Genomic DNA, 25,577 nt, shown 5'->3' with positions numbered 1-25,577 from the left:
ATGTGTTCCTTGACTAACGATGCATGTTGGGCAGAAATTTTGCTGTAATTGGTGTTAACCTAACCAAACCTAACCTAACCTAACTAAACCTAACCTAACCTAGCCAAACCTTCCTCGACAGCTTTGCTCTTTAAAAATATTTTGGTTACATTATTCAGAGAGACAATATTCTTTATTCCTTTATTGTGCACTTTGATCCAGTTACCTGTGTGTGTGTGTGTGTGTGTGTGTGTGTGTGTGTGTGTGTGTGTGTGTGTGTGTGAAGATACATTAACATAATTACATCTTATAGGAAATTGGATACATTTTAGTTAATACTTTTAACGGGATAAATTTCGTGCATCATAAAGTGTGGAAGAATTAAGCAGATAGGGCCAACGACACCCTCACCTGACACGGAAGAAGAGACACCTGCCTCTCTCTCTCAACACATCACATATCTACTTTTTAACCCTTTTTTCAGTACTCACATTTATCGTCTCCCTGATACAAAATATAAGATACATTTATTTTTCAATGTCATTCTACAACAATTTAAAATTAATAAAATACGTAAATATATTATCGTAATCTTCATCATCAACATCAAACGTCACTAATGTAATACAAATTTCTAAACATCTTTATACACACACACACACACACACACACACACACACACACACACACACACACACAGTTATATGAAACATTTTTTCTCTCTCTCTCTTTCTCTCTCTCTCTCTCTCTCTGTTGTGTTGATAGACATATTAACAAACGCGAAGAGAGACAGACAAAGGAATTCCAGATAGTGTCTCGCAGCCTTCAACAATAACAGACTAAAGTGGAAGTGTGTGTGTGTGTGTGTGTGTGTGTGTGTGTGTGTGTGTGTGTGTGTGTGTGTGTGTGTGAAACTCGCTCTGCATATTCACCCTGACAGGCACAAGTCGTTATCGCGGGGAAACACCAAATGAGACGCTTCTAAAATCGAGACGCCAGCCATTTTTTATACAGATGTGCTATTGGGAAGTAATATTTGTACACGGAGACTTTTTTAATATTTTGATAACGACTTCCTGTACTGTGTGTTGGCAAGGCGACGGTAACTGGCACTACCTGAACTTGTAATGTTAAGATGTACAAGTTGATGCAAGGCAGAGACACACCACAGTGAGACAGAGCAGTGTCATTTACTGGGGTAGGGGAGGTGGGTGGGAGAGGATGGGGTAGGGGTAGGATGGGGAAGGGAGGATGGGGTGGAAAACGATAGGGGTAGGGGAGGACGGGCTGGGGGGAGGATAGGGTGGGGAGGTTGGGTGGTAGGGAGGATGTGTGACGGGAGAGGATGGGGGCTGGGGAGGATAGGGTGTGGGGGGGTGGAGTTGGGGAGGATGGGTGGTAAAGCAGCAGTTCCGGGTAGTGATAGTCCAAGAGCCTCGACTATCCGTTCTAGCTAGGGGAGAGGGGGAGGGGGGGTATAACCTGAATATTCATCACAGGAGAGACGACGACACTGAGTTAGTTGGTCCTGGGAGACGAGTAAAGCTTCTGATTAAGGAAAGTTAGATAAAGTTGAGCTCTTTGTTTACCTCATAATCTCCTCAGGGTAACAACTCACTATTTCCTGAAAGTCTGAAACAAAATATGATGGTTGGTAGTTTGTAGATGGTTGGTTATGTTTGGTTAGGTTTGGTTTGGTTAGGTTTGGTTAGGTTTGGTCTTCTTCCCTCGACAACAACAGAAACTCAACGCCTCGTCCTTATCATCTGCAGGAACGTTATAATAGTCGTCATGGTTACGCTCTCCGTCTGTGTGTGTGTTTATCTGTTTATTTACGTCTCTATCCTCACTTACACATCTTAGGGCCGCCTTGAATAATTTAGAATATGAACGTTACCGACACACAAGGGAGCTGAGTGGAACGTGTGCGACCGCCACTACTGAAGGTGAGAACGTAAGAGGCCAACACCTGCAGTATATGTCTAGGTCTCAGTCTTACTATCAGGGGCAAGAACTCATTAACCCACCTCGTTATTAACTCTCAAAATCAAACACATTGAAGACAGGAGAAACAACCTTACTGTCACCCCCCCCAGTATGTGACGCGCCTCCACTCGTCCTGGGCCGTTATCACCCGTCAACACACGTCACCACCCGTCACCAACCGTCACTACCCGTCACCCTCGCCACACACTCCCTCTCTGCCAACACAAGAAACATACTCAATTCTCACACGTTTTCAAAGACAACTTCCACATTCTAACTGATATTCTGCAAACCTAATTGTGTAGTTTCTCATTATAATTTGTGTTTTTGGCGTAGAAATATATAAATAATATCAGATGTGAAACTTACGAGCTTTCACATGGTAAAATATTTTATCCTCGGGAACTCTGTTACCACAACATCCTGTATAAACTTTACGTAAGGAACCTTTACAAAGTTACTGCTGAGGAAGACTACCTCAGCCCAGTCTGGTCTCCTGGACGCTGCTGGCGGAAACTTTACTATTTTTAAAGATTGAAAGAGTGATCGCAGGGTTTTTTATTATTTTATATTTATTTTTATATTACGATGGCAGTTTAAGATTTCTGGGTGATATTTAAAGAAGTTATTTTGTCGTAGGTGTTGCAAAGGAACTCGTTGTGTGGCAAGTGTCGGTGCAGGTCAGGTCATAGAGTTTTGTTGTTTTTCCCTATAAACGATTTTTAGGAAAAGTGTGGCAAGTCATGAATACTTTTGAATAACGTATGATAACAAGAACAGTTTACTCTCTCTCTCTCTCTCTCTCTCTTCTCTCCCCTTACTCCAATCCTCTCCTCCCTAACCTCTCTCCCTCCCTCCCTCTCTCCCTCCCTGCCCCCTTTCCTCCCTCTGTCCCTCCCTGCCCCCCTTCCTCCCTCTCTTCCATCACATAATCAATGGTGCGAGGCTAACCGTGTAGTCTTCCATCTATAGATTTAGCTCAAGAAAAATGTCCAACTTTTCTGCCTCTCTTAATTACAACTGAGTTAAACTGCTCCGTCATCAGCCTTCAACTCCTAACTTGTCACAGTTCTTCTTTTTTTTGGTCAACTTCAAGATGCTGCGTTGACGACAGTTCATTATTATCATCATTGTCGTCATTGTCTTCGTCATCATCATTGTCGTCATTATCACCATATTTATTATCATCATCGTCGTTGTTATTATCATCATCATCATCATCATCACCATCGACACACACACACACACACACACACACACACACACACACACACACACACACACACATCAGACAGAGAGACAGACAGACAGACAGACAGACAGACAGACAGACAGACAGACAGCAGGAACAAACAGACAGTGGGCGACATAATCCACCGCCCACGGGACATTGTATACATTACACATCTGGACGAATTACCTGAGTTAAACTAAACTTTGCCATGGAGAGTCGAGAAAGTGTTTGTTGATGAAGGCTTAAATTAACTCAGGTGTCAGGTAGGTGTGTGTGTGTGTGTGTGTGTGTGTGTGTGTGTGTGTGTGTGTGTGTGTGTGTGTGTGTTTCTGCGTGTGTGTGTGTGTGTGTGTGTGTGTGAAGAAGATTTTTAGTCTTGTTTTGTACTTTATTGTCTTTAGATAAAAAAAAAATTAGTAAGACTCACCTGAAGATTAGCTCCCTATTTTATTTCACCAGATAATTAACCATTTTAGTGCTACCTGGGGGTTAGGTTAGGTTAGGTTAGGTTAGCGTGGAGGTGGTTAACCTTAGGCTGGGGGGCTAATCTTCATATGATCAAAAAGGAGAATATATTATTTACAATATTGATAATTGTTATATATTAATAAACGATAAATAAGAAATTAATACTAAATTAAATATCTTCCTCGCAGAACAAACACTGAGAGAATAAATTTGTTATTTAACAAAATATAACGAAAAGTTTTGAAAAGTTTTAATAGCATTTTGGCCTTGAAGATATATCCTCGAGGAGTTTTGTAAAATGAAGCCTTCACTCCTCCATACAAGATGCGGGCTCCCTACATCACCGTTTTCTTAAATATCCATTATGACGAAGTGGGTAAGAAGGTAAACTATTCTAAACTTAAATAAACACACATCCTTCAAGTAGATGCAAAACCTGCCAGCGAACCGTTTCTGTAGTGAGGCTGTTACCGTAATTTAATATAGTTACCGCTGGGAACTGTCTCAAGTTATCGTTTTCTTTAACTCCGAAAAGGATTATCACCATGACGTCTCTTGATTGACTCTGGCGCGATTTACACCAGAAAGTTTATCACGTGGACCTTGGTGGAAATCTGCAAACCCGTTCTAGAGTTTCTGGTGAAAGACAGACAGACAGATGCACAGACAGACACAGACAAACAGACAGACAGGAGCCAAGACAATACTCTACCCCCACAGTCACAGGTAGTGTAATAAGCGACTTACAGCCTCAAAACTTCATATATTAGAGTTAATATCACTACATATGAGGTCTATCTTTTCCGCTGCTTCAGGAAAAGTACTCCTAAAAATATAAGAGGTAAACATGTACGCGTCTTTGATATCTTCCGCTGGGAAAAAAAATCCTGAATCGACTTGCAGCGCTGCCAGGTGTATGATGTTACCACGGCCATGAGGATACGAGTTTTCATTACATATTTACGTGATAATAGTTATAACAATAATAATAATAATAATAATAATAATATTAATAAATAGCTTTACTGTATCTGTTTCGTCATCTGCGTCGTACTGGCTTGGTTTGTCATGTACGGACACAACATACACGAACATAAACGTACACGTAAACACACACACACACACACACAGAAGCCAAATTACATATGATGACACTCAGCAAAACAAACATGTGATTGAAAAAAGAAATTTAAACTTTATTCTAACACAAATAAAGAAGCTTAACTCTCCCGCCAACACACCTGTGAGCCAAGAGCAATGACAGCCTATACCAGTATCACCTTGACGCTGTACCTAGTGTGTGTGTGTGTGTGTGTGTGTGTGTGTGTGTGTGTGTGTGTGTGTGTGTGTGTGCTTACTCAGGATAATGTTCTCAATGTTGACTTAACAAAACCAAACTATTGTCGTCAATGTTATACTAAATGTTTATCTTTTGTCAACTTTTAACCTCCACTTTTATTTACGTTCATCCCCTCCCAGCTCCCTCACCTCCCACAGCCCCCTCACCTCCCACAGCCCCCCTCACCTCCCCCAGCCCCCCACCTCCCACAGCCCCCCCCTCACCGCCCACAGCCCCCTCACCTCCCCAGCCCCCACCTCCCACAGCCCCTCCTCCCCTCACAGCTCCCACAGCCCCCTCACCTCCCCACAGCCCCTCACCTCCCACAGCCCCCTCACCTCCCCAGCCCCCCTCTCCCACAGCCCCCTCACCTCCCAGCCCCAGCCCCCACCTCCCCACCCCTCACCTCCCAGCCCCCCTCGCCTCCCCTAGCCCCTCACCTCCCACAGCCCCTCAGCCCCTCCCCCTCAGCTCCCCACCTCCCCAGCCCCTCACCTCCCCAGCCCCCCTCACCTCCCCCAGCCCCCTCACCTCCCCAGCCCCTCCACCTCCCCCTAGCTCCCTCACCTCCCACAGCTCCCTCCCCACCTGCCACAGCCCCTCCACCTCCCCTAGCTCCCTCCTCCCCAGCCCCTCACCTCCCCAGCCCTCTCCACCTCCCCTCTCCAACCACCTCACCCCCCCCCGTGAGACTTCTTTTAACCCTCTGGTCTAGTAAAAGTTAAGGAGATGTAACCATGGTAACTCTCTACTGTCCTCAATTCATATATCTCTAATAAAACCTCTATTTAACGGACTACATGGAGTGGAATATTTCTTATATCGAGGGTCTGTTAGATATGAAACCTCCATTTAACGGAGTATATGGAGAGAGAGGTCCGTTATATGGAGGTATCGCTGTAAACAATATAATGGTCTCTATACATCACCCCAAGTCCCGCTGTCAAAGTTCACATACAAACTCCTCACATACTTAGCTTTATGAACCTCGTCTGTCTTAATTTGATTCGAAGGGGGACCACAGCTAAAGTATTGTTCAGTTCACCCAATCAACATAACGGGGACCACAGCTAAGGTATTGTTCACTTCACTCAGTCAACATAACCGGGACCACAGCTAAAGTATTGTTCAGTTCACCCAGTCAACATAACGGGGACCACAGCTAAGGCATTGTTCACTTCACTCAGTCAACAGAACGTTTATATATGACAGTATCTTATTTAAGCCAGAGGAGGGAAGCTATCGTCTCCACCACCCTCGACAGTGTAGATGACATTGTGGAGTTCATACCGCTTAACATAAACCAATAATTCTTTCTCTGTTGTCCTACTTCGAGAATGACTCCCCCAATGTGTTCATCTCTTACCCCTCCTATACCTCCCTCACTCCTCTACAGTAACCTGGATGTAACACAGGACTTCATTAGTATGGTAACGAGACATAACTCTGATTCCCAATTTCGTGTGTGTGTGTGTGTGTGTGTGTGTTAGAATGGCGAGTGTAGCAGCAATAGCACAGCGCAGCAAAATCACACAAATAACAGCAAACACACAGCAAAATCCCATAAGCAACAGCAAACACACAGCAAAATCACAGAACAAAATAACATCAGCTCCCTCCCCATGTTGCTATATATGGTCGTCACGGCGCTGCATTTCATCGTCGCTGTCTGTACAATAACACAGAGGCAGTGAGGGAAGGGAGCCGCTGTATATCTCTCAGTTAAGGCACCGTTCTGGCCACGTCTCTCTCTCTCTCTCTCTCTCTCTCTCTCTCTCTCTCTCTCTCTCTCTCTCTCTCTCTCTCTCTCTCTCTCTCTCTCTACTATTCAATTCGGGATGTTTTTATGCACCCACACCCTGATGACATAAAAGGGTATAGCATATTTATTGTATCTGTCTGTCTGTCTGTCTGTCTGTCTGTCTGCATTTTCATTTCAACCTAACCTAGACCTAACCTAATTATATTTACAACTCGACCTAACCTAATTATATTTACAACTCGTAACTTTAAGAACTTTTTACTGAAGAATTTGCCTTTATAAATACACAAATACCTATTGATTCTTAAGGACAGATGAGATCAAGGTCACTGTCATAAGCTTCTTGTTTAGTATTGTTGTAACATGTGAATGGTAAAGCGAGTGTAGTTGTTGTTGTTGTTGTGTAAATGACCATTATCTCACAAACAAGATGGTCAGGTGTAATTAGACTGCCAGTTACACCTGTCACAGCAGTTATAAACAGAGCAGACATGACGTCACTTCAGACTTGTATAAGTCATGTAAGTTTACACGATTCTTGATTCTGTTTCGATACTGTCCACACTGTGATGTATTATTTAATCACGTTGATAGATAGATAGATAGGTAAATAGACAGATAGATGGATGGATGGATGAATGGACGGACGGATGAACAGACAGAGACAGACAGACAGACAGACAGAGAGACAGACTTAGAAACATCACTATACATCACACCTACTCTCTCTGGACTCCACCTTCTTATTTTCTTTCATTTACTTATTTAAACGCCAGATGTAAGTTCTCAGAGAAGGACGGAAATAATTTACTCCGATTTATTCAAGATTAACAATTAATTTTTCTCCTCAGCTACGTTAATTTTGACTAGTGGATTTGCCTGAGGAATTCATCGTCGTTTGTATAGTAAAGATTCAAAACAAAGCCTTAACAAATACTAACTTAGTATCTGATAATTCTTCTATGGATGTTTTTATTTTTCAGTCAGTTTACGTTAAAATATTTGTAGATTTTTTACATGAATTATATCCCCGAGTTTCAGTTCGTGTAATCTTCAACACAGATTTGTTAATAAAAACAAAAAGCTGTTGATTTAATTTAGTGCCAGAATTCCATCTTAACTCCAGTCTTCCATAATCTATATTTGTACGTGTAAGCGCTGTAACACAACCTATATATATATATATATATATATATATATATATATATATATATATATATATATATATATATATATATATATATATATATATATATATATATATATATATATATATATATATATATATATATGCAGCTCATTAAGGAAAACATCACCTGAGGCGGCCGACCATTATGACAGTAAGTCCTTCATAAAACTCCTTTGTTGTTTAATAATGTTTCACAATACACACATAAACATTAGAGTGTTTCACTACCTTATAACTCCTTCACCCGACACATACAGGCGCCGTGTATACAATGATTCCTTCCTTCAATAAAACTCCCAGTCGTTATGTCTCATTTTTCATTATATTATGATAATGAACAGACATATTATATGACGAACTAACTATAGTTTGTTAAATATATTATTTATAACGTATATTTTACCCTATGGGACTCTGTTGATGAAGGAAGATTAAGTATGAGAGTTTATCAGTAAATATTATGTTTTAGTAACTCTGTTCTTGCTGGCGATAATTACGTGTGTGTGTGTGTGTGTGTGTGTGGTTAAACAAGGGTAATATTGCAATTAAACCTTACAACACAAATGACGGTTTTGATAAATATGGATAACTTTTTTAATGACTTTGATTTAATAGAAATTAGTTCATGCGTGGCACAATTTGTTTCATTTATTATGTTGTTTATTATCGTAACATAATTAAAATATACTTAGATTAGGTTAGGTTAATATTAGGTTAATGTTAGGTTATAGTAGGTTAGTAACTCGCTTCTAAAGGGCATCTATACGGAAGAGACCGATGAATTTCAGAATGTAACACTCGTTGTCTCGGTAGGGTTGTCAATATCCTTCGTCCGTTGTCACATTGTCTCACACAAAATCATCAAGATACTTTATTTCTGAGCAAGTTTACAATACATCCTGACAGAACATCAAAACTCACCAAAAAAAAACACAAAATTGAAACATCACCAATTAATCATTCTTGAAATTAATGGAAACTAAAACTGATATCCCTGGCTCGCCCACACACCCTCCCGGTCGTGTCTCAGGATGTTAACTTATGGCTCAATAATTCCTGGTCACGTAAGTTATCCTCATAATTCGTGATCAGAGAGATAAACCGATACTTCTTTAATTCCGGGTCCTGTCATGATAATTCCTGGTGATGGGAGCTCGGCTGATGACTGGTTCTTGGTGATGGGAGCTCGGCTGATGACTGGTTCTTGGTGATGGGGGCTCGGCTGATGACTGGTTCTTGGTGATGGGAGCTCGGCTGATGACTGGTTCTTGGTGATGGGAGCTCGGCTGATGACTGGTTCTTGGTGATAGGAGCTCGGCTGATGACTGGTTCTTGGTGATGGGAGCTCGGCTGATGACTGGTTCTTGGTGATAGGAACTCGGCTGATGACTGGCTGTTTGAGAGATCTGAGGGAACGATATATATCTATTGGTTAGAAGTTGTTTGTGGGGTTGTGAGTTGTTGTTATTGTTACTGTTATTAGTATTGTTATTATTGTTATTGTCGTTGTTATTATTGTTATTGTCGTTGTTATTATTGTTATTTTTATTGTTGCTGCTTTTGTTATTATTATTATTATTATTATTATTATTATTATTATTATTATTATTATTATTATTATTATTATTATTATTATTATTATTATTACTGGTTTTGTTGTTGTTGCTTCATTTTTTACCAAGTTGCTTTATTTTCGCTTCGTTGCTTCAACTATCGGCCCTGTGTTTCATTCTATTCCATTGCTTCATTCCTATTTCCGTCAATTCATTATTTTTTTTTTTTGGTTTCGGTGTTTCATTTCTCGATTCATTACATCATTTCTTGCTCCATTGCTTTATTTCTCGCTACATTGCTTCACATCTCGCTCCGTTGCTTCATTTTTCGTTCAGTTGCTTTATTTATTGCTTCGTTGCTTCATTCCTCACCTCATACTGAACTGGAGTTGGTCGTGAAAATGTAGCGACTGTGTCCGTGTAGCGACTGTGTGCGTGTAGCGACTGTGTGCGTGTAGCGACTGTGTGCGTGTAGCGACTGTGTGAGTGTAGCGACTGTGTGAGTGTAGCGACTGTGTGAGTGTGTAGCGACTGTGTGCTGTGTGTAGCGACTGTGTGCGTGTAGCGACTGTGTGAGTGTAGCGACTGTGTGAGTGTAGCGACTGTGTGCGTGTAGCGACTGTGTGAGTGGTGAGAGTAATGAAGGTGTAGTTAGGGTAAGAGTGTAGTCGCACCCTCGTGTACTTGTTAACGCTCAGTACCTCCCTGTAATGGGCGTTAGAACCTTGGAGGAGCTGGTGAGGGAGAAGAGGGAGGGCGTAGAGGAAATGGGGGAGGGAACAAGGAAAGGAAGGAAGGAAGGAGGGAGGGGAAGGATAGAGGTGGTGAGGGAGTAGAGAGGGGAGGAAGGAAAGTTTTTTTTTAGGCTTCGTTGTTTCCCCAAGGGCTGAGGGCTGAGGACTGGACCGCCGGAAGCCCCTCTTTGCTCAGGCTCGACCTCAGACTATGAAGGGCTTTGGGTCGGGCTGAGAGTCTCTAGAGGAAGCAGGGTGTTAGAGACGAAGGAATAAAGATGGGAATAATCAGGTAGTAGGGGTGAAGAAAAGTGCAGAGGGGAGGGTCAGGGAGGGAGGGTCAGGGAGGGAGGGTCTGGGAGGGAGGGTCAGGGAGGGTCAGGGAGGGAGGTAAGTATAGTGTGGCAGGCTTACACTCCCTCATTCTCTCTCTCTCGCCCCCTTGACACCTCATCATCAATCTTTCAATGTGGTGCGGTAGTGTGGCGTGGTGCGGTAGTGTGGCGTGGTGTAGTACTGAGGCATGGTGTGGTAGTGCTGCGTGGTACTGTGGCATGGTGTGGTAGTGCTGCGTGGTACTGTGGCATGGTGTGGTACTATGGTGTGGTGTGATAATGTGGCGCGATGTGGTAATGAGGCGTGGTGTGGCATGGTGTGATAGTGAGGCATGGTGTGTGGTGTGGTGTGGTATTGTGGCGTGGTGTGTCGTGGTGTGACAGTGAGTCATGGTGTGGTAGTGTGGTGTGATGTGTTTGTGTGGCGCGGTGTGGTGATGTGGCGTGTGTGGTAGTGTGGTGTGATGGTGTGTGGAGCCTCGTTACCTGAAGCGACCAAGTGGAAGGAGGTGTGTTTGACAAGCCTCCTCTCTCACCTCCCTCCCTGCCCTAAATGGTGCGTCCACTGCAGTCCTCACCTCTCCCTCACCCTTCCCTCACCCTTCCATGACCTCTCCCTCACCCTTCCATGACCTCTCCCTCACCTATCCCTCACCCTTCCCCCCACCTCTCATTCTTCCCTCACTCCTACACCTACTCCTGGTGAGGGATAGAGGCCACCAGGTTAGGAGGTTCTGTCCCTTCCTTCGTCAGATCTATGAGGGTGTCTTGGGCCTGGATGAAGTACCACACACAACAATTTAAGACCAGATATTTTAAAGTGGTTTTTTATTCGCTTTTTAACATAAAGAACAAATTATAACTTAAAGAAACATCAAAATAGTCTTTATAGGTTATTATTGTTAAACCTTTTCGTGTTATAATCAACGAGGTTCCAATATACGTGGTCAAGAGGATATATTTGGCTGGGTTAAAGGGTTGAATATAATTTTGGTTCAGTAAATAACAATAAAATAAAAACTCCATCAGGTAGACTCAGGTAACACGTTGACACACCTCACACAGTATTATGTTTAACTAACTGTAATTACAAACTTGTTCTGAAATATAATACATAAATTAAATGAATATCCATTATATTACCACATCACGTGTTTCCTCTGACAAACTACGGTCACTCATCAGGGGAATTATTTTATGTGGTTGGTAGCTCCTGTTAATTTACTTCAAGTACTGTGGGGGTTTATTTCTTCTCTGATTATTTAATTTTGTCTTTACAGATGACGTGGGTGTAGATGATGAGTCGCCACTGCCTGGAGATGTGGTGGTGTTCTTTACCCCCAGGCAGACGTTCATCTCATATACACAACCACCAACACAACCACAGACTCAACCACAGCCACTACCAGAGACCCGGGTTTGGTCAGATAGCCACATACTTCCACAGAATCAAATGCAATCACGTCCACCACAACTACCACAGTTTTCCACACGTCCTGCCAACAGCCCCAGCAAATTAACACCACCACTACCGCTGCAACAACTACTGTTTCTACCACAACTTTCTAACAACCCCATCAAGCTAACATCCCGACAGCAGCTACAGCATCTGGGCACACGGTAAGTACCTAACTGATTAACTCTCACCTGTGTCATTTTGGTCATGAAGGAGTGGCGTTCAGAACTCTAGTGATGATAACAAAGTCGTGAGAAAGAGACAATGAACACACTCACTCACTCACTCACTCACTCACTCACGTTACAAAACTAGCATCGTGTCAACTTTAAAGCCTTGATATGAACACTTTAAAAAGTTCTATAACAGAGAGACTTACTCAGTGTTTCATCAGAGGTTGAATTTTACCGTGAGCAAGGGAGTGTAGTGATCCTGATACACACTGTAGTACTCTCTCTCTCTCACCAGCATCAGCCAGGAGACGCAGCATCATCACTCACCCTAAAAAAAGACACGTCCTCATCTCAACTTGCACTGATGAGCAGGAATAAAAAAAAAATATCTCTCGTAAAAAAATATACAAAGAAGAAAAAACTTACTGGACTCTCTCATATACAAAGACGAAGCTTAGTAGTGTATAGAGACTGTGGTATATTTACGTATATTCGTGAACAATGTGGAGTTGCAGTATACAGAACAGATATACACCAAGGTCATGTGTATATCCTGAGCCACTATACACCAGAGGGAGGGGAGTCTTCACTGGATGGTTATTCGTGAGGGACAAAAAATCCTTAGGGTGGCCTCGTCAAGTTTTTACACAACATTGATTGCCTGTGATTTTGTGTTAGTGCAGGCAGCCACGGGACTCACAGACCGACCTGCTGTTGGTGAGGGTATCATATGAGATGGCCGGGAAGGTGTGTGGCGCCGAGTGGGATGAAATGTGAATGATAGGAAAGTCATAAACAAACGCCCTTTACACTGAGATTCCACACATGAAAAATAATAACCCTGGTATTTGAAGTGTATATAAGACAAAAACTTAATCTAATCCAGTATTATTTTAGAGATAAGTCTGGTTATTGTTAGTTAAGTCAGAATATAGTCAAGTCAGAATATAGTCGTCAGATTATAGTTAAGTCCGATTATATTTAAGTCTGATTATAGTTGTTTGAATATGTTAAGTCGGAGTATAGTTGTCTGATTATAGTTAAGTCAGATTATAGTTAGTTAAGTCAGGTTTTAATATAGTAAATCATCTACCCGGTCTCTTTTGTCCATCATAGAATGTCGGCTTAGCTGCCCGCCTGAAGCAACACCTGGGTCTCAGTGTAACCTTACCCAAGCTTGCCGCGCGCTCCTCATTAACGCAGCTTATGGCTATTTCCGGGTTACCTTTGTTTTCCTTATCAGTGGTTTGTTGTGCAGTTTTATCTCTCTCACTGCAGGAGCTGGTCAGGTTGTGGTCGATGCGGTCACTACTGGCGGTAGATGCGGTCACTACTGGCGGTAGATGCGGTCACTGTATAAATCCTAACTTTATGGAAATTAATATACCTGCTCCTCTACTTATATCCGTACCTGTATTATCGAAATCTGGGCTTTTAATACAGTATCGTTGTGTAATTTATGAATACGTAAAACACGTTACAATACCTACTGTAGATTAACCAATGTTCATCTATTGTTCGGGTATAAAGCCTCACAACCAGCTATCGATCTAATATAGCATATACCAGATCATGCCGTGAGCGTTTTATCAACCCCTGATCGATTATGGAAACGTGCGGTACAATTTAGGAATTTCGTATGATGGTGAATGGAGCCGGACCCCATACTGCTACACCCGCGCGTTGTTCAGATTTCATACATAGCGTAGTGAGATACAGGAGTAGCTGAAATTCCGCTATGCCTCTCTCTCTCTCTCTCTCTCTCTCTCTCTCTCTCTCACAGCCATAACCAGTATATGAGTGTTGTTGAAGACTATCGATGGTGTTTTGTTTTCTGTGTTGAAGACTGAGGTTTCAACGTACCTACATGAGCTTAGATCGTTTATCGGCATACCATAAGACGTAACACCCAAGTTATTAGTTAGGTTTAAAGGGAATTTGATGACATAAGATTAAAACATTTATATTTATGAGGGAGGACAAATGTTTATTACCCCAAGATGAATAATTTTAGTGATTATTTATTTGTATAATGATGTTGATAGTGTATGATGGCCAGACGTGACCCCTTGTTGTGTTCTTTCCTCACCACAACCATTACTAGCATCACTACTTCTGTCACCCACCACCAGCCACCACCACTACACTTTGTATACAGGAATTAATATCGTAGTCTTCGTTCTCAAGTAAAATAATCAAGCAATTAAAAATAAGTGAAAATAAACTGAGAGACACTTAGAGTATCAAATATTCGTCCATGTGTGTGTGTGTGTGTGTGTGTGTGTGTGTGTGTGTGTGTGTGTGTGTGTGTGTGTGTGTGTGTGTGTGTGTGTGTGTGTGTGTGTGTGTGTGTGTGTGTGTGTGTGTGTGTGTGTGTGTGTGTGTGTGTGTGTGTGTGTGTGTGTGTGTGTGTGTGTGTGAAGAGCGTAGAGAAGCACCTGGGGATATTAAACTCGGCGCGTAATTTCGATAATTGTTTTTACTTAATTATTACGCTGTTGTCGATGTTGTCGTCTTCAAGTCGTATATATATATATTTGGGCCGAGTTGTTGTCATATATACAACCTGTCAGAGGGTGTTGGGAGGCTGACGTGTTTATGACTGTTTGAGAAGTTGAACAGAATTCCTCTTTCTCTTCATCTGACAAACCTCTCCATCTCTCCCCCTGTCCTCTCAATCCTCTCCATCGCTTTCCTCCTCCTCCTCTCACTCCCTGCAATCCCCCACCTCGTCTCCTCTAATCCCTACCACCGTTACCTCCATCGCCCGAACCTTCCTCACCTTTTTTCCCTTCCTAGGATCTCTAACCCTTCTCTCACTCCTCATCAAGACCACCATCTCTCACCTCCTTGCCTCACTACTTGACCCTCCCCCCCCCTTCCTCTCCCTAACTCCTCTATGCATCTTCCCTCACTTATTACCCCTCCTCAGAGAACACCCCTCATCTCCTATAAACTCCACCTCCTCCCCACCAAAACTTCCTCCAACCCTCTCAATTTCTCTCCATTCTACCACCTCATTAACTCTCGTCTTTCCTACCCATCTCCCACCTCCTCCTTCCTCCTCCTTCCTCCTCCTTCCCTCCCCCATCTTTTCTCCCACAGACAACAGCAAACCTCATCGACATTACAATCGCTAAATTCCTACAACACACGACGGGGTCATCAACATGCAGGGGCGGCTCACCTGGACGACTTCTTCCGTCTTGACTCCCACATTAAGTAATGACCCAGGGCCTCCTCACCGCGGACGTCCACTGCGGATTACTGACTGTTGTTTCTCTTACTGTTGCTACTGTTGGTGCTGTTTCTGTTGTTGTGTTACTGTTTGTCTTGTGATCCATGTCGGTACTGCTCCTCCTGTTGTTGATAATGATATTGTATTACCGTTGATTGCTTTTGTTTCTGTTGCCGTTGTTGTTATTTCATCGTTTACGTTTTTGCTGTGATTACTGTTGTCGCTACTGTTCATCTCTGTTGCTGAAATGCAGATGATACTTAGTTGTATTAGAGAGAGAAAGAGGGAGAGGGAACTACTTTATCTCTCCTCCTCTCGCCGTTCCTCCGCATCAGTCAACAGGTCTGAGATATTACCCACTTGAACGTTAATAACTGGCTCGTGCGGCAGAGAGGCTCACCCATTCCTCCTCCATCCCCATTATTCTGTCTACTGTCCACTCACCCATTCCTCCTTCACCGTCTACTGTCCACTGATGAAAAAAGACAGGTCTCATATAGTTATTAACATTACAATTTTTTTTAAAGTGGTTTAGAATGTGAAGACTCGTAACTGATGCGAAGATTATAGTAGAGAGAGAGAGAGGAAAGGTGTTTAAAGAAGAAAATGATAGAGTAAGATTAAATAAATAGATAATCTCACATACAAACACACACACACTCTCTCTCTCTCTCTCTCTCTCTCTTCACTAAAAACCCCCTAACTTCCCTTCCTCTCACCATACTCTCTCCCTTTCTGATACTTTCTTCCCTGTCCTCACACACTCTCCCTCCCTCCCTCTTACCCTTCCACACACACAGTAACACACAGTACAGGTAAAGGAGTGAGTGTACACCTTTTATGACCCTTGAGGTGGAAGTCCCGGACGTGACCCCCCCCACCCTGTGTGGTCCACCTCGCCTCTCACCACCAAATATTATTCCTACTTTCTGGTCATTTATTTATTTTACTTTTATATTTTTCTCCTTTATTAATTCATATTTACATCATAGGGTCCATACTACACCTGGTACACACACACACACACACACACACACACATACACACACACACACACACACACACACACACACACACACACACACACACACACACACACACACACACACACACACACACACACACACACACACACACACACACAGTTAGTCATAAACTTGGGTTATGAGAGACAATGGAAGGGCCAACTTTGTGAGATGAATATAAGTTGTTGGTACTGTAGTCAGGGGTGCTGGGAGGAGGTCAGGGTGCTGGGAGGAGGTCAGGGGTGCTGGGAGGGAGGTCAGGTGCTGGGAGGTCAGGGTGTTGGGAGGTCAGGGGTGCTGGGAGGAGGTCAGGGTGCTGGAGGAGGAGGTCAGGGTGCTGGAGGAGGTCAGGGGTGCTGAAGGAGGTCAGGGGTGGGAGGGAGGTCAGGGTGTGGAGGAGGCCAGGTGCTGGGAAGTCAGGTGCTGGAAGGAGGTCAGGGGTGCTGGGAGGAGGTCAGGGTGCTGGGGAGGAGGTGCTGGAGGAGGTCAGGTGCTGGGAGGAGGTCAGGGTGCTGGGAGGAGGTCAGGGTGTTGGGAGGAGGTCAGGTGGGGAGGAGGTCAGGTGGTGGAGAGGTCAGCTGGAATGAGATGCTGCCACTCTTGGTAAGGATTGTTGTCAAAAGGAGTTGCAGTGCTGGAAAGGATTGTTGTCAGTGCTGAAAGGGAGATTATATTGGGAACGTTGTGGAGAGCGGCTTCCTCCTGACGATCAATATGTGACCACGGGCAAAGAGCTGGCGACTTACCTGGGCCTCGTCATGTTCTCAAAAAATAACTTACCACCATCACCACCAACATCACTACCATTACTATCACCATCACCACTATTACCATCATCACTACCATGAGCACTACCATCACCACCACCATTATTATTACTACCACCAGCACTACTACCACCACCAACATTACCACCAATCATAACCATCACCACCATCATTATCACCATCATTATCACCACTACTAACAGCACCCACTCCATCACCATTAACAACAGGTAAACAGATGGTCACTATAGTACATACACACACACTTACCTATATCCATCCTTGGCTAAAATTAAGTACAAATACAAAAAAAAAATAAGTATCTCAAATATCACCTGTTAAAAACTGGTCGTGTACAGGAGGGGGGGGGAGGGTGGGAGAGGGGAGGGGGAATCATTCAAAATTCCACCTTTGTGACACTTCTGGGAGGGAGGGAGGGGGGTGGGGGGTGTATGCATTTCCATACTAAATTTCGCATCTCATATCTTCAAAGTAGTAGCCGAGCAGAGCGAACACCAGTACACGGGAAAACAAAGACACGGTGCTTTATATTTATACCCCGAGTTATGTTCACACTAGAAGCAAGCATTATATTTTTCGAGTTATTCTTTGATGTCTGGAAAATCCGTCGTGGTATGTTGTTCACTTTGTTTTGTTTGTGAGGAAAGACGGAGATGTAAGAGTCAAGGAGGATGAGAAGCAGAAGCAGAAGGAGGAGGAGGAACTGAAGGAGGAGGAGGAGCTGAAGGAGGAGGAGGAGCTGAAGGAGGAGGAGGAGAAGAAGGAGGAGCAGAAGGAGGAGGAGGAGAAGAAGGAGGAGCAGAAGGAGGAGGAGAAGAAGGTGAGAAGGATTGGAGTAATATAAACATTAAATCTCCATAGATAAAAATCTTCCTCCAGTTATGATCTTCTCCGTCCTAGAAACGAGTTCCTCCGGAGGTCAAGACCCGGGTAAGACTCCCGAGCGGTGGTGGGATAACGAGCTTTATTATTAAGTAGTTTCCGTGGAGTAATTCATTTTCATCACCCGCGTGTTATTACTCTGGGTTTATTCACTATAAGATGAAGTGTATTTAACCGATTTATGCTTTGTGGAACTGTGTGAAAAGCTTGTTGATGTTATTATTAATTTCTCTGCTTCAACTAAAGTCTTTAAGCAGGTGTTGTAAATACGTCAATACGCTATGACTAGACAACACCTGATGAAGCTTCCATACAGTTATGCTCTCTGATAGATGTCAACAATGTAATCTAACTCCTTACATGAAATGAGAGAATATGTCTAACTTATTGTCAAGTTTAATTTCATCTACAAGTTAGCTTCTGTACCAAAAGTTTAATGATCAATATATATGTGTTTTTACGTCACCAGTTTAATATAAGAAACATTCAAGAATCCTAACCCAGGAGAAACTGTAATCCCTTTAGAGTGGACCATGAGAGATATATATCCAGTGTAGCGATGATAACACCCCACTCGTTACACCTCCTCCGACACACTTCGCCACCGTAAAAGCCTTGAAATGACATAATAAAATTGTGTCTTTTTATCGGATTAATCTCGGGAAGAGTGTACATGGAGAGCCTCTCGTCCCAAGACATCATCAAACGGTGTAGTTGATCCTGAGGGCGTTGGTGAGGTGACGCTCATGTTTACGAGTCGATATACGCGTCTTTAAAAACTTTCCAAACGTTAAAAACAAAACAAAACCTATTACGTATCTTAATTACCAATAAGATTACAATGGGTAGAATCATTGTTGGTTTTAATAAGTAGTGTCAGTGAATAGAATTTTAAAGATAGAGTGAGAGAGAGACTTCATATTTTATTCCCACCTCGCTATCCTGAGAGAGAGAGAGAGAGAGAGAGAGTCGGACCTCTGCCATATTATCCTCTGTTCGTTCCATATTTTATTATACGTTTCTGTGTTTTGATATTAATGTTTGTTATATTTTACCAACTGAAATACTGTACACTGTTAGTATTTCCTTGTGTGAATTTTTATTATACATTGAAGTTTATTATTATTATTATTATTATTATTATTATTATTATTATTATTATTATTATTATTATTATTATTATTATTATTATTATTATTATTATTATTATTATTATGCTGTTAGGAGTTACTTATTCGTATCAGTTTTGTCAGGAGTTGTTTAGAATAGCGTCGTGTCAAAGGTCATTATTATATAGTGACGTCGATAGCTGGTATGGTGATGGTGTGGTGATAGTGTGGTAATAGTGTGATGTGATGGTGCGGTGGTGATAGTGATGGTATAGTAGTGGTGATAGTGATGGCATGGTGTCACCTTCACTCCACAAAGGGACAATACCTGGTAACATCATCATTAACGAGGGTGACCTACCCTATAAAAACAGCGACATTGTTTAACGCCAGAATAATTCTTGTCCATTTAATAAACATTACCATAATTACTTTTACATCAATTTTGATACTAAAATGTGTAATTAATAACGTGTTATTCTAACATACTGTTATGATAAATTGTTATATTGGATATACTGTTCTGTACACTCCTACCTCGGTGTGTTTTATGCTCAAATACAGATATATTACCATAAGATAATAACTCTGTAGTGTCCCTATATTAACTGGGATTAAAATATATTATATTACTCTTATATTTACTGCAGAATTAATCAGACTTTAATACTTAACAATAAATGGGAAAATATTGCCCCCCCGTGTGCCTAGCGACCCGACGATGACTAAGCAGTATGAGGACCTCTGGGTTAAAGGGTTTTCAGTCTAGAGACATTTGGGTTATTGAATTTCTGTTTGGGTTTGTTTATGTCATATTTGTGGTGGAGTTAGGCCCCTGTTTCTCCAGCTGACGAGATTGAAGAAAGTGTGGCTGGCTTTCCCTCGCCGCACTTACACTTTCACAAAACAATGTTATGAAGATGAGACGGGATTTGTACCGTCCATAAAGCTAAAATGTTGTCAGAATTAAAGTTGTTGTGGTTATTTCCCGACCGTCTGAGAGTACAATGGACCGAATGAGAGTACGATGGACTCTGTACCTTTAAAAGAAGTAATAAGTTGGACTACGTTATGTGGATCTGATTTAGAGAAATATTCAAGAGACAAAATGAAAAGAGATTTGAGAGATATTTCAGAAGTATACAAACCTTGTTATTTTTTATGGCACGTCTCTCTCCGGGTGGCTGACTGGCTGGCTGGCTGGGAGGACGCGCCACCTCAACCAACAATCTTGTATTATCGTATACAAAAATATTTACTCTAAAATTAAAAAGTACGGCTTAACAAGACTACCTCAGGCAGCACATGATACGGCCACACACAGATGTATAAAAAAAATCACTACTCAGTTTGGTCAGGTGACACTCGACTCCACCACACAGCAAAAACTTCAGGAAGTATTAGCAGAATGTGATGAGTGATCCTCCAGCCAGGGTCGGTGAAGGTGTCCATCTAGGGGTGACCTGACCTACACCACAAGTTTACCTCTTGGACAACCAACACCAACCATCACCTTTAATTGTTTTACCTCATAAGTAATTTTATTCCCTGAGTAAACGTTTGGTTAAGTAAAACCTATGGAATGGAACACACACTCACCCACTCACTCACTCACTTTGTTTGCGGCGAATTTGGGTCCTCCACACATTACTGTATTTTCCGTGTAGGATTTATTCATTTTTCATCACTGACAATCCTCTCTCTCTCTCTCTCTCTCTCTCTCTCTCTCTCTCTCTCTCTCTCTCTCTCTCTCTCTCTCTCTGTTGCTGTAAATCTTTCATATATTCAGTGAAACATTGTATTTATATTTACTTTTATGTATTTAAATTTTAGACAGAATAAACAATACAATAGTTTTTCTTTTTTTGTTCGAGTTGCAACATAAAACTACTGATGTTTCCTTGTTTCTGTTCTGTTCTGTTTGTACGTTTCTTTCATGTTTGTCTTTCTTACTTTTTTCTCTGTCTGTCTGTCTATCTTGCCTCTCTCTCTCTCTCTCTCTCTCTCTCTGTACATATCTTTTCTCCCCCATCCAATATTTTCACCGCCGTTCGTCTGTTCTTTATTATCTCGCTCACGTCTCGTTGCCCATTTGTCGGCGCCCATTGTGTTTACATTCCTTTCAGCCGTTCACCAGGCGTTTACTAGACGTTCACCAGGCGTTTAGTAGACGTTCACCAGTCAATTAACTAACCACTCACAAGCCGTTCCCTAAACTCTCATCATATGAAACCATTAATCAGCCGTTCATCAGAAATTTACGAGACGTTCACCAACCATAAACTCGGCTGTCGTTCACCATTCACTCAACAGACGTTCACTATGCGTTCACCAATATTCACCATCTATTAACCCATTCACCAGACGTTCAAAAGCCATTACCAGACGACCTCACCTGAAGCTTCCACCAGTCAGATCAACACTGGCTGTAAACACCTAAAGGATTTTTGGGCACTGAGTAGACAGGTTTTATTGGACGACCGAGAGACAGACAGACAGACAGGTGGATGGATGAGGGGGTGGTTAGATGGATGAGGGGTTGGATGGATAGATATACAGACAGACATATAGAAAAACATAAAATGACAGATAGACAAAACGGCAAAAAAACAGACAAAAGACTAACAGACAGACAGACAGACAGACAGACAGAGACAGAGAGACAGACAGACATCGAAAATCGGAAAGTGAAATAAACTTTGTGTTCAGTGAAAAATAAATGAGTTAAAAAAACACTTAATGGTCCAGACGGTAACAATATTTTTTAGATCCTTTCAATTTAGAATTTGTTTTATTTGTGTAGTAATATTTTGTTGAATATTTTTGAGTGATAAAAAAGTAATAAATATCGAAAAAATAATATGACTCGGCAAGAGGGCAACAGCAGTAAGGTCGCCTAGTGGGGTTTTATTGAGCTTTTTTTCTCATTATTTATTAATTTGTATTTTCAATCGGTAATTTCATCTGGTATTATGTTACTAGGTACCGCCCCCCCCCTCCCCCTCGATTACTATTACTACTTTATCGATACTTCCATAACAACTATTGTACAAGGTATATTCTACTTCCCTCTTGACCATCACTGACTACTACTACCATCACTGCTTCTTACTACTGCCCCTGCACCCCCCCATCCTCCACCATCACCACCTACAACCATCACCACCACCCACTACCACTATCCCACCACCATTACCACCATCATCTGGTACTTCCCCACACATTATCACCCGACACTTCCCAAATCACCATCCACTACTACCCGACAGTACCTCGAACTACTTCCTCCCGTCTCCCTGGAGACAGAAGGACAGGTGATGACAGGTAAGAGGGACAGTAGATCAGCTCCCTAACCTTTACCTGCGGGGTCAAACTCTCGACAAAACCCAATTACGAGAGAATGAAGGTCGAGAAATTGGTGGTCGGTAACTTTAGCGTTGATGGTGATTCAATAAAGCGAGAGAGGAGGACCAAGGGGGGTTTATTATGTGTGTGTGTGTGTGTGTGTGTGTGTGTGTGTGTGTGTGTGTGTGTGTGTGTTATCAATGGGCGTGTCTGTATGGAATGTCTGTCTGTCTGTGTCTGTGTTGACATGTCCGGGTTCTGACACTCCCTTCACGTTCCCCCATGACACACACACACACACACACACACACACACACACACACACACATACACATTGAAAACCACATTCCTATGAGTCACAGCGACATAGATATTGAAAGTTAAAGAGTTTCGCCCCTTCACTACGGGGACGCCACTTTTAATTTGTTATTTGGTTTACGCTAGATGATTTTTTTATTCAGCTCAGAGGCGACACCATACACAAGGGGTTAGTTCACTGATCTCCACTAAAGGTTGTGGATATTTTGTTATTGTCTCGGTGTTTTGGTAAGAGTTCTGACTATGTTCATCTCTGTGTTCCTCCTTATGTGTTCCCTCCCACTGTGTTCCCTCCTTCTGTGTTCCTCCCACTGTGTTCCCTCCCTCTTTGTTCCTCCCTCATGAGCCTCCACACAGACGCGAAAGACAGACAGGGAAGATTACCTGTCTGAGATTTGGTTGTCACACTATTAATATTCCCCTTATACACAGGTAATTATTTTTCTTCGGCAGGTATAGCAGCAGCGAGGACAACAAGGCCACCAGGGACGTGATCACCCGTTCCTCACCTGGTCACCCACGGCAGGTAGATCGAAGTCGTCATACCACCCATAGGCGGCTCAACTCTGCCACCCACAAGCGGGCGGGTGGTGACCTCAAGCGACCCTCCCGTGATCTGGGACTCAACCCTTATGCTCGACAAGGTAAACAATACGCACACACACACACACACACACACACACACACACACACACACACACACACACACACACACATACAGGTAGTATTTTCTGTTTAGATGTTGACAATGTATTCCTTCTCTCTATTTCTCTCTGTCTCTCTTTATCTCTGTCTCTCTCTCCCGCCCACGGCGTCTCCTAACCACCCACACTCTCCCCCACCCACAGACTCGGTGCCTCAGCTGCGGTACACGCCTATCGAGCAGACGGTGTCCCCGGGGTCACCTGTATCCCTCAAGTGCTCGGCCGTGGGCACCCCTGCACCTGTTATCACCTGGACCCGCGATCACCAGCCTCTCCTGCCCTCCCTCAGGTAGGTCACTAGCCCCTCCTATCCTTCTTCAGATCACCACGAGGACCTCCTAACGTCTCCCCGTCTCTCAACAGTCTCTCAGCTGTCTCCTCCCCAACAGGACGAGTGTGGGGAGCTTCAGGGCGGCGCTGGGGGAGGTGGTGAGCCAAGTGAACCTGAGCTCGGTGACGGGGCGGGAGGGCGGCCTCTACACCTGCACCGCCTCCAACACCCAAGGCTCCGTCGCCCACTCCGCCAGGCTCAATGTCTACGGTAACGCACCTCACATACGAGTACTCTGCTGCGGTCACTCTTCCGATTCACCCAACTCCCCCCACCACCCTACCAATTCTCCCTCCACCTCTTCCCGTACCCATTCACCCTCCTCGCCCTTCCGGTTCAACCCCCCACCCCCACACTGCCTTTTGTCCCACCTCCTCTGTGTTGGCGGCAGCACACACACAGGACACTCACCAAATAATCATCTTTACAGCGCCATCGTAGTAGAGAATATTGTTTAGTGAAAAAGGAAAACCATGCCATCAGCTTTCCTTTGTGCTGTCATTATGGAGTGTGATAAGACTGTGGCGGCGTGGATGCGTGTTGACCTTTACAAATGAGAACCTTCAATCAGTGACTATAGTGGCGGGCCGTTGTGTCCTCCTGACTGTCTCTCTCTTTTACAGCGATAAATGAAATGTTTTTTGTGTGTCTATAGTGATTGTCTGATGCATCATATTAAATGTGTTCTGGCTGGTGGCAACTGTTTACCTACACGACCGACATACAGACTTATTTAAAAAAGATCAAGATTTTTTTTTTTTGGCATAGCCCATCCAAGTAAGTTTTTGTTGGCCTTCCTAACCTTTACTGTGGTTAATTTTAAAGTTTTGTTTCCTAAGAAGTTTTATTGTGTTTAAATGTTAACATGAAATACAGTGAAAAAGTTTTAAATCTTGATAATCTGTGTTTCATTTTTATTGTCTGGAGAGCCAAGAGGATAGGGTGTAGGTGACATATTGTTTTTATAGTGGTCATGTGTGCAGGTACATGTGACACAGTGTAGTTAGTGTGACTATATTCAAGATTTTTTGGCTTTGGCTGTCACATAATATTTACAAAAAAAAAAAGTCGAGTGTTATTTTGGTCAGATCCAGACTACAGTACACTTACTACAGCACTTCACCACGGTAGACACCCCCTCACCCCCCCCCCCCCCCCCCCCCCCCCCCCCCCCTCACCCTCTAACCCCCTCACTCCCCCCACCCCTCACCCTCCCTTTACAACACAGCACTACATCACCACCACCACTCCTACAGGTCCACCCTTCGTACGCGCTATGGCCAACGTGACGGCGGTGTCTGGGGAGGACGTGAGGCTGTGGTGTCCTGCAGGAGGCTACCCGGCGCCCTCCATTATTTGGCAGAGGAACGGCCACACCCTCCCTACTTCCCTCAGGCGAGTCTTCGAACTTGTTTCTGGCGAGTGTATAGCGCCTTTGTTTTACTCAGCTGTTTACTGTATGTTTCCATTACTCTAGTCTACAGGCACGATAGAGGAGTCGTTTTTGTCCGTCTGTCCTTATCTTTTCCTTGTACCTGAGGCTCCGGTCAGTCAGGTGTTGCTTGATTATTAATGTTATGATTTACCTGTTCCATTAATGACGTCAGTTTTGCTCTTTTTGCATAACCA

General features: G+C 43.1%; 1 protein-coding gene across 1 annotated transcript in view; it reads left to right on the top strand.

Moving 5' to 3' along the window:
- LOC121856773 (hemicentin-1-like) overlaps positions 1-25,425 on the top strand; it is a 36,652-nt gene extending 11,227 nt beyond the window's left edge. Inside the window, exons 2-6 of the mRNA XM_042352469.1 lie at positions 11,860-12,199; positions 23,367-23,557; positions 23,762-23,906; positions 24,007-24,158; positions 25,205-25,425. Of these exons, the coding sequence (XP_042208403.1) occupies positions 11,860-12,199; positions 23,367-23,557; positions 23,762-23,906; positions 24,007-24,158; positions 25,205-25,425 (1,049 nt within the window). The remainder of the gene's footprint in view (positions 1-11,859; positions 12,200-23,366; positions 23,558-23,761; positions 23,907-24,006; positions 24,159-25,204) is intronic.
- Positions 25,426-25,577: the final 152 nt, after the last annotated feature.

This window comes from Homarus americanus, unplaced genomic scaffold, assembly GCF_018991925.1.
Source record: "Homarus americanus isolate GMGI-L3 unplaced genomic scaffold, GMGI_Hamer_2.0 scaffold46833, whole genome shotgun sequence".
Taxonomy (NCBI): domain Eukaryota; kingdom Metazoa; phylum Arthropoda; class Malacostraca; order Decapoda; family Nephropidae; genus Homarus; species Homarus americanus.
The sequence above is the reverse complement of the archived record's forward strand: the minus strand, read 5'-3'. Positions and strand labels throughout refer to the sequence as shown.